This window comes from Mus caroli, chromosome 11 (genome assembly GCF_900094665.2).
Source record: "Mus caroli chromosome 11, CAROLI_EIJ_v1.1, whole genome shotgun sequence".
Classification (NCBI taxonomy): domain Eukaryota; kingdom Metazoa; phylum Chordata; class Mammalia; order Rodentia; family Muridae; genus Mus; species Mus caroli.
In genome coordinates, this window is record NC_034580.1 from 8,487,573 (window position 1) to 8,504,496 (window position 16,924).

At 42.2% G+C, this 16,924-nt stretch overlaps 1 protein-coding gene across 8 annotated transcripts in view; it reads right to left on the bottom strand.

Annotated features, from left to right (window-relative positions):
* The window catches only part of Grb10 (growth factor receptor bound protein 10), a 104,533-nt gene that overhangs the window by 28,200 nt on the left and 59,409 nt on the right, over positions 1–16,924 (bottom strand). For all 8 annotated transcript variants that reach the window (XM_021177707.1, XM_029483454.1, XM_029483452.1 and 5 more), the window contains exons 3-4: positions 8,820–9,039; positions 6,339–6,492 (exon numbers count right to left, since the gene is read on the bottom strand). In XM_021177707.1, coding sequence (XP_021033366.1) covers positions 6,339–6,492; positions 8,820–9,013 — 348 coding nt within the window. In that variant the 5' untranslated portion in view covers positions 9,014–9,039. The remainder of the gene's footprint in view (positions 1–6,338; positions 6,493–8,819; positions 9,040–16,924) is intronic.

A 16,924-nucleotide genomic window follows, 5' to 3' on the forward strand; every position in this document is an offset into this window, starting at 1 on the left:
GCTCGCTTCCCTCCAGGGCTTCTTTATCATTTTTATGTTTGTTCTGACTCACTCAGGCTGGCTAAGAGAGTGAGGTGAATGTCTGGGAGACAAGTACCCAGACATGAAAGAGGGAGGAGGGAGGTGCCATGCTGGGCAAAAAGCACAGGCACAGACGTGAGCCGGCAAGGCAGTTTTATACTCAGACTAATGTCTGCTACAAGAGTGAAGAGGCTAAGATTTAAGGCTTGGTAGTGTCGGTGAACATTTTCCAGTTGTATGGAATACCCTCAGCTAAGACAAAAAGCTTTCAACTTTATAATTTCATGAGACACCTCTGTTCTAAACCAGTAGGACCATCAGAGGTATGGAGTGTGGGAAAACCCCCCACCCTCTCAGTTGCTCATAGATCAAGTGTGGCCTACCTTAAATGTTTGTGATTTGAAGTTTCTTCAGTCTGGGGACTATTTGCATGTACCCAATGAGGTTAATTGGGGAGGAAAACAAGTCTAAACCTAAAGTTTATGTTTCAAGAGTGGACTAATCCTTAGTGTGACGGTTCTTTTATATAATAAAACAATAATTTTAATACGTTAATAGTTAAATGAAGTAGCAAAAGTGGAGTCTTCTACTTGTGGCCTTATGTTGGAGTCTGAAGCATTTCAGATTTCACTTTTGTTTGAGTAATGCGCAGTCTGCAGCTATGAAGAGCAGACATTTCCGTGTTGTGGATGTAACAAGCTGCTTTCCCTACAAGGTGAACTGTGGATTCTAATGCAAACATGGAAGAGTGCTGCTTGAGTTGGCAAGCCAAGCCATCGCAAAAGGGATGCTAGCCTGTTTTCTGATGCTGAGATAGAACACTGACCAAAAGCATCTTGGTGGGGAAAGGGCTACTTGACTTATAATGTCCAGGCTCCAGCCTATCACTGTGGAAAGTCAGGCAAGGGCTCAGGATGGGAACAACAGGAAAATTCACACAGCCAGCTTTCCTTATATAGCTCAGACTCGCTTACCTCTGCATGGGGTTGCCTAGGCGTGGGCTGGGCCTTCTACATCAGTCATCAGTCAGGACAGTCTCACACAGACATGGCCACAGGCCAATCTGATCTGGGCAATCTCTGAACTGAGCCTTGTTCAGATGACTCTGGGCTGTGTCAATCTGACAGCTGAAGCTAACTAGGACAGAAGCTAATCAGGTAAAAAGTTCCCTAGCTGGCGACCTTCCCATTTTCTAATGAAATTTAAAGCTGAACCATCAAGTAAGAATTTGCAAATCAATTTTCCTAGGAAAATGCTTTCTGGTTTCTAGCAAAGTCAGAGGCTTTTTTTTTGAATCATCAATATTCAAAATATAAGCCCTTCCCCTTGCTGGCCACTGACTCTGCAGAAGGGTCTTATCACCTTGGTCCATGTGCGGGGAAGGCACAGACTCAGTCCTTGTAGCTAAAGGCTGGTGGTTCTTTCTACAAGATAAAATTTAAAGATTCATGTTTGCAGTACTTTTTCAAGATAAGAGAGGTCTGAGGCTGTAGTAATCAGCTAGGCTTCTGAAATTTATAGAATTTATATAAGATATTTATAGTGTAGAGAAACACTAGGCTGGGATTTCACATGAGATTCCTGGGATGATTTCCTGTCTCATTTTTAGCCAAGCACATGGTCGGCTCTAGGTCACGACTCCCTGCTGTGATTGCATCATTTGTTCAGAGTTGAACAGAGACATGAAGGTACCGTCACGTCGTCCAAGCAAGAGGGATTATGCTCTGGCTCCAGAGGCTGTAATGCTCAGGGCTCTGAGCACTTAGTAACACCACCAATCAACTGTGACAGTCAGGGGCAGCCTTCACTTTTATCTTGGGCCAATTTAGCACCATATCCAAAGTAGGCTCAATGGGAACTGTTTTTATGTATTTTTATAATATATAATATCTAATAAATACTTAAAATATGTAAAGTTTTTTTTAATTTCTTCAAAAATTTCTAGATTAATTTGAGTTTTCTTTGTTCACTTTTTTCAGGTCCTCTAAGATCAAGTAGGAAATGTGAATTCCCAAGAACGTGGGGGAAAATGCAAAATTTCCCAAACTATGGAATAAACATGTTTCCTAACCTACAGCCTTGTACTTGCTAGACAAATGCTGCACCACAGAACTATACCCCCAGCCCAAGCTAGTGGTTTTGCCTGGCTGCTTTTGGAAAACTCACAAGGGTACTCCTAATGAGATGGTATACGAATGTTCAGTTTGCTCAGAGGTGTTCTGCTACTCGGGATTTGCTGTGGCACCTTGCTTCAACAAAGGTCTTACATGTGAGTGATCTCAGATATGGATTCTATTCTTTTGACATTTTAGTTACTGACTCTGCAAAGTGGCCTTGCCCTTCTTTGGTCTTGGCTGATGTTTGAGCAAGTCTCTGGTAGTCTGTTCTATTCCACAAGAGAAGAGGGTAAAATAAGCGCCCACAGTGGCAGCTGTGGCGTTAGGTCCTGTATCAAATATAGGAAGCAGCTGCACTGTGCCTACATTTTCCTATGTGCTGAATTAATGTCTCCACTGGTCTGAGAGGCTAGGGTCAGTGACACCAGCCTCCTCAGACAGACAGGGAACTGAGATGCTGCTGCTCTGAAGGGGCCACCAGCCCTGTCCTACTGCATGAGCCTGGGCTCACCCTCTACACACTGGGCTTGCCTCTTAGTACAGAGGAGACAGGCAGCCAGGCAGGGCCTCCCTGGAGAGATGTGAGTGAGTAGGAGGTCAGAGGAAAAAGGGGTGGTGCCAAGCAGAGGATTTTATCTTTTGACACAGGATGAGCTGATATATCTTATGCTGGGCTGTCACGGGATACTGGCATTGTCTCTGTCTCACTGGGCATTCCTGTCTCATTTCTAGCTACAGTCCAGGGACTTCTCTAAGCAGCCACAATTTGCCTCAAGCTGGGGTCCCAGAACTCAAGTTAAACCTCGGCTAGATCTAGGTCTCCATACTTCAGATCTCAAAAGGCAGCAGAAAAGATGACACACCTAGCTGTGAAGGCCTGAAAGCAGGAGGACTAGTAAATGTATGGCTGCTGAGGCCTTTGGGCACAGGAGAGTCTACTCTTCACAGAGTAGCGGGATTAGATTTTTCCACTATACAGAGGTCTCGAGCGGCAGTGCATTCACAGCAGAGCAGGTAAAGCCTAGGCAGACCCCGGAGGTCATCAGTAAGTGCAGGAGTGGAGTCCTGCTTAAGGCCATCAATTCAGTTCCAGAAAATTAATTTTTAAAATGAGGCAAAGAGAAAAGAACTGTTTGGAGTTGAGGCAGTATTTATGCACCATTAATGATGGGGCACAAAAAAAAATGAGAGTAATTGTGTTTAAATAGCAAATGGAAAAACATTCTCTGAGGAGTCATTGTGTGGTCTGCCATTGCTGAGCTTGTTATGAATTCAGAAAAGGTCCTGTCTACAGCACTACCTACCATGAATCAGACCTCCTCTTCCAAGTTCCCTTGATCCCCCCAAATGTCTTAGAAGCTCTGCCCTTGAACAATACAAGTCAGCAATGGCTCTATCTGCTATGTCTGGTGTGTCAGCATACTCCAGATAGGACCTCAGTTTCCCCTGTCACCACTGCATGTGTTCAAGCCCCTGGTTCGCCTACTGAGGTGGAAAGGTTGTGTTTAATGACAGGCCTAACTTTGGTCACACTAGTTCTGCCTACAGAGACAGTGTCTAAGTTCCACAACAGGGAACAAGGTCAGGGCAGCTTCTGCTTTCTGCCCCAGATATCCTACTCCATGAAAGTTAAGTGTCCTCATGAAGGAAGCCAGCCAGGTTTGGTTTTCTGCAGCTAAATATATCCTGACAGTGGCTGAGACAACTTGGAAATGCATACAACCAGCAGCCATTTTAGTGCCATTGTCATCTGTAACTATGTCAGTCCTCAGTGATATGGGGTTCCTCACACTCTTCCCAATTAAGGCTGTCCCACCAGGCTGCTGAGTACACAGACCTCCAGACAAACTGAACTCAGGGCAATGTTTGTTGGATGGTAGCAAGAGGGATTTAGCTCACTTTACACTATCGGCATAGCCCCTGTACGGGATGACTTTCTTCAGTGGTGTAGCCATTAATAAGTTGCTCAGGCTTGGTAAATAACCTTGACCCTCAGTAAAACTCAGTGGATCAGAACAAAACCAAAAAGGCTGATGAGATGGCTCTGCATATCCGAGCACCTGGGTACTGCCCTGGTTTGATCTGTATGAGAGAAGAGAACTGAGTCCGTAATTAATTGCCCTTTGATGTACATACTCACTGTTCTGCATGTGTGCCCCCCACTAAATAAATAGATATTGATCAGAATATACAATTTACATGCATGAGGTTATCAAAGAATAAATACAAACTAAAACTAAAAACAGCCACAAAGAACAGCAGCCTTCCACAAGTGAGAAACACCCTCCCTGCTCTCACTGGTCCCAGTTGGCTTGAGGAATCTGACGACAAACACGCCAGTGCACTGTTCTCATGAAGAGCCAACTCTGATCCCAAGAAAAACACGAGCAGGCAAAATTCCCGGGTTTCCTTATTCTTACAAATTTGGACAATCGGTGGGGAGGAGGCTCATTTTCTTGCCAGCCAAGGCGAGGGCCAGACAGTACTTTTGTGGTCTACTTCAGGACAGGAAACTTGTAAACAACCTCGGGGACAAACCATACACGATCATCAGGATCCTTACTCAAGGCAGAAGGTCACCAGGGAGGTAGACAGCCCAGATGCACTTCAGCATGTGACCCTGTGCAGAAGCCAGGACAGTGCTGGCTCTGAGACAAGGGACACTGACCTCACCTTCTAAGTCTGACAGTGCTGTAATTCGGGCGGCTCGAGAGGCACTCATGGGGAGCAGTGTTCCAAAGCCAGCAGAGTATTAGAAAAAAGCCTACTGCTGGAGAGCCTGGTGCTGTATGCCACTAGACTGCAGAGAATGGGGCTGGCTGGCTCCGCCGTATTAGAGAATAGCAGAGGTGGGCAAGTGGAAAAAAATGGGTCTAGTGGGAAAACACAGAATCTTCTAAATTGCAAGTTTTAAAGAGGCAGCTAAGGTGGCAGGAAGCCTGTGAAGACTCTAGGCTGAAACACTAGGTCAGACACAACTGTATGCTGACACCAGCCTCACTTTCCTCTACTGTAGGTGACAGTGACATCTGTACTGACTTACAGGGCCTATCAAAGCAGTAAGTGAGTGAGCACCTCAGCAGCCCATGCACTGCACAGAGCAGAGCCTCCATGTAAAGTCACTGTCTCTGTTCTGCTCCCTGCAGCAGGCAGGGTGTGGTGTGCTGCTGAGTCCTGGGCCATCTTGTTCCTAGCCCACTGCTAAAGGGAGTTTGAGATGCTACGATTCCCCTGCGCATGTCTCTGATAAGCTGAATGGCTGTCACTGGGGCGTTTCTCACATGGGGGCAGTGACTAGCTCTCTACTTCATAGTACCACCTCAAATGAGAAACAAGTTTTAAAAGGGCAGTTATTATTTCCTGGTTCAAGTGGCCATTCTTTGGCCTTGAGCAGGCTGCATTTGAAGTCAAGACCTCAAGATGGAAGCTCTGATTGTAACCCATACTGAAGAGTGCGTGCACAGGAAGGCCCAGCGGTGTGCCATAGCAGAAAGGCTGATTGACCCGGATGACCTGGTCACACAACTTCTTTAAAAGAGCTAAAATCATCCTTAAACATCAAATCATTAATTAAAAAACAACAGCAGCAGCAAGAACAACAACAACAACAAAACACAATTAAGATTCTTTGAACACAGTGATGCATTCCTCAGTCTGGTGAGAGGCTAAAGACACTTGGATGACAAGCCTGAGGACCTGAGTTCAATCCTCCAGGACCCGTATGGTGTAAAGAGAACTGACTTATGAAAATTGTTCTTCATTATTATTATTATTATTTTTTTTTTTTTTGGTTTTTCGAGATAGGGTTTCTCTGTGTAGCCCTGGCTGCCCTGGAACTCAGAAATTCGCCTGCCTCTGCCTCCTAAGTGCTGGCATTAAAGGCGTGTGCCACCATGCCCAGCTGTTCTTTAATTATATATATGCATCATGGCACACATGTTGTCCTCAGGAATAAATAAATAAATAAATACATACATACATAAATGATACATAAGTGCATAACTAATGTTTTGTTTCGTTTGTTTGTTTTTTGCAAAATGTAGTTGATACATTCCTAACTTAGTAAATTGAATTTTGGCCAACACATTAAAAGAACTCATGAAAAAAAAGTTCAGTATCAACCTAAAGAGGCCATCTTAGAACTTCCCTCCTTTTTCCACAAAGAAATGCATCATTGTGCTGTAGTCAGGGACCACTTACATGCTTGGCAGGAGGCTGGCTCGGCGGAGGAGGTAAGGAGCTAGGAGCAACCGAAGGAGGGCTCCCAGGGGCCGCACCAGTAAGCTCCGGAAATGGGTTGGGGATGGCCGGAAGAGATGCAGTTCTTAACTGCTGGTCTTCCTCCTGAAGGCGCCTATAAGGAAGGAGTCAAAAACTAGTTTGCCATCCTAGCACACACCTGCTGGGTCTACGCCCCAGAGAAGGAAATGCTGGGTTTCTGTGGATGCTGGTACAACCATGTTCATGACAGCCTTATTCACAGTGGCCCAAGTCAGGAAGTAGCCTAATTGTCCAACCATGAATGGGTGTGTCTCTGTGATGAAATATCATGTAGCCTTAAAAAGAGAATTATCCAGACAATAAGGGAAGGGGATTCTGACCTATGCTATAAATCCAGTTAGTGGAAGGACGCACACTGGCAGACTCCATTGTACAGGGGATACAGAGCAGTTGAATTCAGAACGTAGAATGGCAGGGGCAGAGGAAAGAGAAGGGGGAGCTGCTATTAGAGAGTTCAGTTTCTGTTCTCTAAGATGAGAATATTTTGGGGATTGGCCATTTAATCCCGAGTGTTCGCTAACACTTTAAAAGGTGGCTACTATGCAACATATGCTCTGACTTTTAAGATACCAGCTCTCTCAAGGCACGAAGGGAATCTGTGCTGTGGTACGTGAGGAAGCCGTTCCTATCCCAGTCTGATGATGTGGCAGAAAGCTCATTTTTTACTGTTAACAAATCCTGGTCTTCCTGTAGCAGTTTCAGCTTCACCATCTTTGATCTACAGAACCAGACAAGGCTGTTTCTGATGTTCCAGCAGCCCACAGAATCCTCCTTCTTTATTAGGGTGCATTGAAAATTTATAAATTATTACCATTTTTAACCTCATTAATTTTTTTAATGCTATAACATTTCACAGATACTGCCCAGAAGTGTAATTAAGGGGCATTATGAAAAGATGAAAGCAATCCCTGTTACAGAGGCTCACATCAAAAGAGGCTGTCCCTGAAGCTGCAAAATTAAAGTGTCTGTGGAGAGGACCTGGGACCCAGAGATATCAAGATGGCTACAAAACTGCCAGGACCTGGGAGGTGGAGGTGTCTGTGCTTCCAAAACCTTGCCTGGTTCATCCACTTGAAAATAAATCTCTCCCTTGGCAAAGTCCTCCTCCTGCTCCATCATTTAGCCTGTGGAATGCCTGGGCCTTCTGCAGACTTTTCCTTTATACCTTCCTCCACTTAGCTCACCCAGCCTGTTGCCATCACTGGGAGCCCCTCAACAGTGTGAACCCAGCACCCACATCCTTGGGAAGGGTAGATACCCAGGGGAAGATGGCTACTGAGGCTGAAGAAGATTTAATGTCAGACCATAAAGAACCCTTTTAGACGTTTCTGGAACATCCCAGAATAGGCAGTGCTGAGAAAGTACAACCACTAGAACTCCAGCTGGACAGAGGCTGGGCAACAATCCCAAGCATAGTCGACTGCACACACACACATCTGTGAATTCCCAGAGAGGCAGGGGCAAGCTTGTATTAAGAGCTCATGATCCTTGCTCGGTCATGCAAGCCTGCAACTCATGGGAGTCCTGAGAATGAGCCAGACAAATGCAGTGCTCCTCAAGCACTCCTTTCCTCAGCTTGCTTTTATAAACCAGAGATGACTATAGGCTCCACATCTTCCTCTCAACAAAACTAGCATTACTGAACACTCTTAACTATGCTGCTTGCTTTTCTGTTCAGTTTCCTAGGGATAAGGCCAAACCAGAACCACTTTTGGAACTGTACATTTTTGAGCAGGCCCTGGAGGACACTGTAGCCGGTCTATAGACAATCCTCTGAGGAACATGAACTTGGAGCATGGTGATGGAATCTGCTGTGAATCAGGAGCTCAGGAAAAGGTATAGCTGCTAAGCCAGGCAGCAAGTTCACACCAAATGCTGAAATGTTACACAGCATACCCAAGGCCACTGAGAGCTGCACTTTTAGTTCTTTGAGGTCAGCTGGAAGAGGCATGACTTGAAAATTCTGATGACATACCCACAGATGGTCAACAGCAGCCTTGTGTATCACAACAACTGTCCCACTTTCTTCCTTCCATCTTACCACTTTGTGTCACTTCACTATCCCAACAGGAAGGATAGAACTCACTCACATGACTTCATTAGCATTATAATTGATCTTTTGTACTATTAATTATTGTTGTACATATTATAGTGTCTAATTAATAAGCCAAAATTCACCACTGTTATGTATGTGTAGGGAAAACTACAGTAAACAGGGGTAGGGGTCAGGACTGTGCTTTGGCTTTAGGACTGTAGATCGGTTTCCTCAAGATTATAGGGCAACAATTGTAGCTGCTATTAAGAGAACAAACTCATCTAACTTGATTTTACAGTCACTGCCTATCACCATTTGGAGAGCAGAGTGCATTGTCTGTGCAGACAGCACATGTTCTGGCCCACCTGAGAATGTGCACAGGCTGCGAGCGTTGCATTTTCTGCCTCGGGGACGCCTGTGGCTGTCCCCGGGAGCTAGATGCTGCTCCCTGGTTGCTGGCATGCTGGCCATCCTCAAGAAGTGGCGCAGTATCAGTATCAGACTGCATGTTGCAAGCTGAGTTAAGGCTTTCCACGGACGAGTTAATATCGTTGTTCATTAGTACTTGAAGCCCAAGACCATGCTCTGTACATAAAAAATGGCAAGAGAAGAAAAAAATGTCAGTGACGGTGTAGAGTTCCACCAAAACGGTTATCTTTGGATGACCAGGCTGCTAAACCAAATAGTATTTTAATATTACTATGAAATCATATTAGTAACATACAATATATGTTAAGTCTGTGTGTATACATATTACATGTATAGTTCAAAATGAAGTTATTCCATTTGGGATGGCAATGCTTCCTGAAAAGCTATATATTATCAAATAAGAATCTCAGTACTAGGCATGAAAAAAATCTTTTGGGTTGTTCATCAGGGGAGTCCAAGACACCTCAGAATAATATAGCTATTGCAGCTGCTCTTGGTTGTCTTCTGGAAGTTGAAGGTACGTCCTTATTGCTAAAGAAACCATGAAGTTTGGACATAAGATCTGGAACACCCAAGCTGGATCTGACTTGAAAATCTCCTCCCTGAGGAGTAGCTTTCAGAAGACCAAAAGGTTCTATGAAAGCTATGAAGGGAAGATGGTGACCAACAGTCCTACCAGCTATAACACCCTTGAATCACAACAGTGATCAGCATGGCAAGATAGTAACAGTGCAATAGTGGCACCCATATCTTGGTGGCAACCAATGATTTCTCTAATTTGACTTAAGACCAGTACTGGAAACCTACTCAATTTCCCAGTACAAATGAGTCATGGATATTAGAGATTTTTTTTTTAAATATCACTTTACTAAACCAGCATAACTTCTAATTGGATTCAACTCATCCTCTCACCTCTTTGCAACAAATGGGAACCATTACAGAAAGTTAGCTAGACAAAATATAAAGAACTGATCATGGGGTGCTCAGTCCCTACGGATACATCTAAAATTCAACTCTTGTACTATAGGGAGCATTGAGGAAGAAGGGGTGGAAAGATGGTAAGAGCCTGAATAGCAGAAGTTGGCTGTGAAGGTGTTTCCTAAAGTGTCAACTTAACAATAGGGTAAGAAGTGACCTAAGCTGATTGTATCATAGCATTTCACAAGTTGTAAGATATGGCCAGGTGTGACCCTTAAACCCCAAACAAGGTTGTCACAGTATGCAAGACACTCACTCTCACAGAGGTCAATGCCTCCAAAGTATAGTAAGAAATAAGAGAAGGCATTTTGAACCTGCTTGTCATGCCCAGATTGCTTTTACAGCTTCCATGTCCAGGACAACATACCGGAGGTTTCAGTTAGAAGTCTCTTCAAGTATAATACGGAGTTAGCAATATATCCATCACCCAGGGGACTGTTTTATAACAGAGTCTGATACAGAATAAGCAGCTCCATTTCACTTGTTCTTCAGAAAAACAACACAAACAAGCAACTAGTCTATTAGCCAAGGAAGCATGTTTAAGGAATGAAGTTACTTCCCCCCACCCCCAAACCTTAAGCAGTAGAAAGCATCTTGAATTTGATAATAAATTTAGATGCTTGTTTGACCTGGGCTATGAGCAACAAATGGGCTCAAGGATCTTTCTAGATCTAGCTGGGCCACTAATCCACTAATTCTGTGGTAGTGTCCTTGTCTAGAATGTATGTGCACCAGGATTTTGTTCTTCAGCACTACAATGTCTTAGGTGGCCTTCCTTTGTGCCTCTTGTTTCTTAAGACTAAAGGATGTGACAACAAAAGATACTAAAACCCACTAAAGAATACCTGGCATGGTGTAAGAAATAGAAAGAAACTGTCCATTCCAGGGATTAGTACTTCTCTGGTGGGTGAAGGAACAGAGCACAAATATGGGAATATAGAAGCAGAAGCAGAACATTGAATGGCCCTGGTTTGGTGATATAAGAGAGACCATTATGGAAACTGAATAGCAGAAGTGACCCATGGTGCATCTAGGCAGTTCAGGTTCCAAGGTCATTAGGAGAGTCAAGGTAGCAGGTTGCTAAAAATAGTGGTGACTGGTACAGTCACTGATGGAATAAGAGCAGACACCATGTGTAAGAGATGCTGACAAGGAGGGAGCAGTGGGCTGTGGCCCAAGAGAGAAGTAGGTGCACACAAGCATTCAGATTGGTAATGAAGTCAAGGAACTGTATATAGATAAAGCAAGGAGGAGAAAGAGGATCTTGATACAGCAAAGGTTCTGAGTAGTCACATATTAACCCTATAGTCAGATACTAAATGGACAAAAGTGATGAATTGGTAATTAATAATGACCAAAAAACTAAGATATCACAAAGGAAATTGCTGAGGGTCAAAGCAGAGCACTTGCCCAGCTAGGGGTTGCCTAGGTAACAACAATCTAAGACTCTAGTAGGGTGGGTAGGGGTTACACTTTCAGCTTCTGCTGTCTTCTGAAGGGACAGGCCTCTTAAAGGCCTCCCCAGATATAGTAGTTGAGCAGCATTTAGTTCACTTATGAAAGGAGGGAACCAGAGGATGGCTAAGGAGAAGACCCCAGTGGGGACAGAAGTTACATTGGAGTTCATAAGTCTGGCACTTACAGGAGAGTTCCAGAATCCGTGCCTGACACATTTACATTCAGGGTTAATTAACTATTAAAAATTATTTTGTCCTCCAAACAATTATTTTGTTAACAATTAATGAACCATTAAGAATTACCCATGCTTCTACTCAAAAGTAAGCATTTCTATGTTGACAGATCATTTTGGAAGCAACACGGGGTAAAACGCAAAGTTCACTATGTGTGTGTCAGGCCCATTCACTGACTAAAAGAACTCCATGTGAACCAAGTTTTGCTCCGTGCAGAGCTACTTCCTAAGCGTTTAGACAGAAAAGAGCCTTGTAAGACACTGAGCCCTCCCTATTTCTACTGCTCTATTCCTAGAGAAACCCACTGGCAACACAGTTCCTGGTCCGACAGCGCTCCCAGCCTCTGAGAAAACGAAATGGCTTGGTTCGTGCTGGCAAATTATCATTCATGGCTATTTTTCCCTGGGCTTGCTGTAGTCTTTGGCTGTGCCGACCCCTGGTGGCAGTTCCTGGTGTCTCCTGTCCTATTTCTTTTTTGGGGAACAGGTAAATTCCTGGGTTGGTTCTCTGTAGTAAAGCCAAAGCCAAAGCAATTCTGATACCATTCAAATATTATTCATATAAAGCAGGTAGATTCTAGAAGAGACAGCACGTGTCCAGATTGCTGTCCTCTCCCCTGGAGTGGGTAATTTCTTCATCTGAATATACTGTACTGGTGGTCTTTGAAAGGATACCAGGCTAATCTGAGAACATCCAATTACCAGGTTACAGTCTTCACTAATCAATGATAGCTACTATACTCAGATTCTTCAAATCTTCAAGCTTTTCAGAGCGGTCAAAATGAAAGTAAAGCAACAAAGTTCTACAATGGCTTACTCAAAAACCAACTTTAATATGTCCTATAAGGACAATTACTAATTTATATGTTTGGACTTTTTTTTTAAATTACTGATAAGACTTTACTTGAAGTTCCTAAAATTCAAATGTAGACTAAAAATGAAATCTTCTAAATTATGTTTAAATAGCTGATTCTTAAGGGTCTACACTAATTTTATTTTTTAAGTACTGGAGTAAAATATAATAAAACTATATTAGTTATTTTTTTAGAAAATTATAATATTTATTTATGGCAAGGCATGAATCACGGCAGTTAGGTGCTGGATAGAGGACAACTTCTAGGTTGATTTTCTCTTTCTAATTACAATGTGGGTCTGGGATTGAACTCAGGTTGTCAAGCTTGGAGGTGTCTTTCCCCACTGACCTATCTTAACAGCCTCACATTCAGTTCTTGTAAATGTTCTATAAGTTTATATTTTTCTCAGTGAGGACCTTGTGTGTCTTTTCTACCCGTGTGGCTAACTGCTAAACTGTTTTGTACTCCTGTGAATCTGAGCAGAGCTATCATAAACCATTTGGAAAAGGCTTTTTCCCAGTGAACAGAAGTGGAAGAAGGAGACAGACTGATATGCTGTGATGAAACAAGTTCCACAAGGGTACCTCTTCAGAAAGAATGCTAGGAAAGAAAAGAAAAATGACTTTATATAGACAATTTCACCTCCAATGAATTTGTAAGAACGTGTTTCCTGAACAAACATGGCTGCCAAATAAAACTCTTAGTAGCTGTCTCCCTTCCATAAAGAGCCAAGTTGCAACTAGGCATGGACTTTGCCCCAAATATTTGAGGTCATCTGATCTAAAATTCACATCTCTTCTTGCTTCACTGTCATTAACAAACTCAAGGCTAGTTCTGTTTGGAAATATTGGAAATACATATAAATTTAGTTAAATAAATTCTTATTTGGCTCATAAGCCTTGACTGGCAAATATCTCCCCCAAGTCAAGTGAGGTGTGCTGATCTGGAAAGGGTAAGGAAAGGGGATCGGTAGAAGTCGAGGAGGCTCTCCCCTCCCGGGCATGTGGGCATGCGTACCTTAGTACCTTAACAAATAACACACTTCTTGGTTCATAGCACCATCTAGTGTCTTTTCTATGTGAGCTGGAGATTAACGGTGGTTCTGCGTTTTCTTTGCTAAATTATTTTGTCTTAAAGGCATTATGCATATATGATGTATCCATTGTGGTGGCCCAATCTTCACAGTAAGCCCCCTCCCCGCCCCCCCAGGAACACTCAGCGCCTTCCTTGTTTGCCCTGGCTGTACATCTCTTGGGAAATGAAGAGCTATAGGCAAGCTTGTGTGTCTATGTGACTTAATGACAGGGAAGGAAGAATTAAAGAGCATGTCTACCTGAGAAATTTCTGATTCTTCATTTTGGACTATGTTTTTTGCTGCCATTTTCCTGGAGTTGAGTCAGAGACAGAGATACAGCATGTATTTGGTCTTTCTGATTAACTGTGTGACCAGAATTGGTGAAAGCACTTTGTTAACTGAACATGTTACCCTTTGTCATCCTAATAAGAGGATCTTCTCTAAGCACCTTCTGTTTTTGTAAAGTCTTTTAAAAACTCAGTTACAAATCAGTATATATGCTACTTTGTTTTCTGATTGGTCATTTTGTGGCAATTGCTAAAAAGGCTTAAAGACAGAAATGAATATCAACACTCTTTTAAAGTACACTTGAAGCTAAAAAACCATGACCTAGGGAACAAGACTTCACTATAAAAAACAGTTGTTGGTATTGAACAACTGTCACTGTTCACACTCCAACCTGAGGGGGCAGGAAATCAATCAATTAAACATGTGAGAAATGTTACAAAGGGAAGCACTAATTCACTAATATTTTATTATTAAGCATATTTAATAACTAAGTGAAAGATGTTAAAAGAATAAATGAAGGTACTATTAGTATCCTTTAAGATTTCATATATCCATGGATTCAAGCAACCACAGAGCAAAAACATTTGGGGGAACAAAATCTATACATGTACATTAAATATTTGCAGATGATTTTTGCCATCATTCTAAAGCAATGCAGTATAGCCTATAGCCTAGTTTTATAGAATGAGGTGTTATAAATAATCAAGTAGTAACATATATGAAGTGTTCCTATTTTATAAGCAAACCCAACACCATTTTGTACTTGAAACACAAGCATCTATAGCTTTTAGGGATCTTGAAATCTGTGTACAAATGAAAAAGACTACACATATCTAGAAAGAAAGAGGAGGGAGGTTTTGAGGTGGCCAGCGTCTAGGGGAGAGGATAAGAGCTGGCATTATGGGTTTAGAGTTGCACCTGGAGAAGGGCTCTGTGGCTAGACCTGGGTAATGGCTACACACCAGTATGACTACTTTTGCTTTGTTTTTTGAGACATGGTCTGGCTATCTATTTCGGTCTCCAAATATTTGGAATACAGGCATGTACAACCACACGTGGCTCTAACAGTTCCTACATTAAAAAAAAAAAAAAGCAATTTTAAACTTAAGACTTTAAGATACCTTCAAACATGGGCAATTAAGTCCCAGTCTTATTGCTTTATTTAGGCAGGCCTCTGCTAGAATTAAGCAATGTTCCATGCTCAGACTTCAAAGACAGAACCCTGCTCTAGCCTTATGTTACCTTCCTCTCTCAGAGCTGCTCACTCACCACCCAGGGCTCACTTGTTCTGGGTTCTTGATCCTAGCCCCTGTGCTTGATCCTTGTGTGGAGCAAAGCCCTAAGAATCACTTTATCCCCAATTTAGAGCCACTTCCTTATTTTTTTCTCAACTTGCCCAGCATTCCCCTCTCAAACATGCCTCATCTGAGGAGATTGAGGCAAGACAGGCATGGATGTTGCTTATGATGGCTATCATAGGTCTGGACTCATGCAAGTCAGACTTCAGAATGGCCTCTGGTGAACAGTGCTGATACCAGTGCAGCCAGGGAGAAATGTCACAGGGAATCCTTGAGAAAATCAATTTAAGGTAATGAAGGAAATCCTCAAGTTAGGAGACATAACAAGAACAGGAAAAACCCTGAGGCAAACGAGTCTTAGCCTCTCCAGGTACTGAGAGCACTGGCTTGCTACAGGGGCACAGAAATGCTGTCTGTTTCTTAAGTGAGTTACAGTTAGCATGGGATCCTCTTCCTCAGAAAAATGAATCTTCAGTATAAAAGTAATGTTTGGACACTACTCAGGATAGTGTCAGGAAGTGGTTGTTTAACATGGTCACATTATAATGGTGTGTGCAAAGCTCTACTGACAATAGAGCCTCAATAAATAGAACTACAATAAACAGAAAGTTTGTCTACTCTTAAAGACAGTTGGGGCCCACAACTAGTGCAGCTAGTGCCATTGGCTGAAGTCTAGGGCAAATCAAAGTTGAAGCTAGGTATCTTTGTGGCTGTGCAACTACATACCACCCATCTTCTAACAACAACAACAACAACAACAACAACAACAACAACAAAACAGTAACAAAATGATTAATTGCTTTGTACTTTGACTCCTATGAGATTTATTTTTAAAACTATGTTTTAGGGGACTGTAAATAATTCCATTTAAAAAAAATAAGAAAAGCTACTTATTTTACTCAATGATTCCATTCATAAAACTAAAGAACTGGCACCCAGTGTTCAATAAGTGTCCCATAGTAAAGTGTCCTCCCTTGGATTTTATAGTATCCTCTCACAGTGTTCAAGGAAGCACCTGGACATTACTAAGTCTCTTTCCAGTTCTTTAAGGTGACTTGGATTCTGCACCAAAGACCCATACAACACAGAAAAGGAATTTTCCACTACCTAAATGTTTCACCCTGCCAAATGAGACCCAAAGACCTGAGCTGCAAATTACATTTTAAAAGCACAGATACAGCCATGCAGTTTCTATTTTTACTTTTAGAAGATATCTTGTATGTATGCACAATCTACAAAATAAAGTTCCAAAAGGACAAAGATAAACTGTATCTTTCAAGTCTTCCTTAACAATTTAAACTGTTTCTTCTCAGCCTTCTAATTTCAATTTCTACTTTTTCTATTACATCATAAATCAGGCAGAAGCCTGGGTACAAGAAACTATATAAATAACTTGTCACTTTAGAGGTTTCCATTTTCCATCAACCCTAAAAATATTAGTTTAAGAACACTGAACTGGAAAAGGAAACTCAAGGTTATGGCCCAAAAGTCTGTCACTCATGGGTATTGAGCTCTCAAAGAGTCAATGTTTTAAAACCAAATGAGACACTAAGGAATATTTATCATCATATTAAATAGAGACACTGTACACTCAAGAACTTAACTCCATAAATTCAAAATCTATTCACCTACCCAATGCTGCGTCATTCAACACATATTAAGTGAGTACAAACTACCCATCCAACCTCTTTGAAGGTCCTGGGATACAGATGTTAAAATAGACAAGCTCCATGTCTCTATACTATTCATGAAGCATTTCATAGTTTTAAATGCTTACCATAAAGATTAATTATTTGAGAAGAATATGTTTATCCTGACTTGAACATTATACAATCCATACATGCACTAAAACATCACA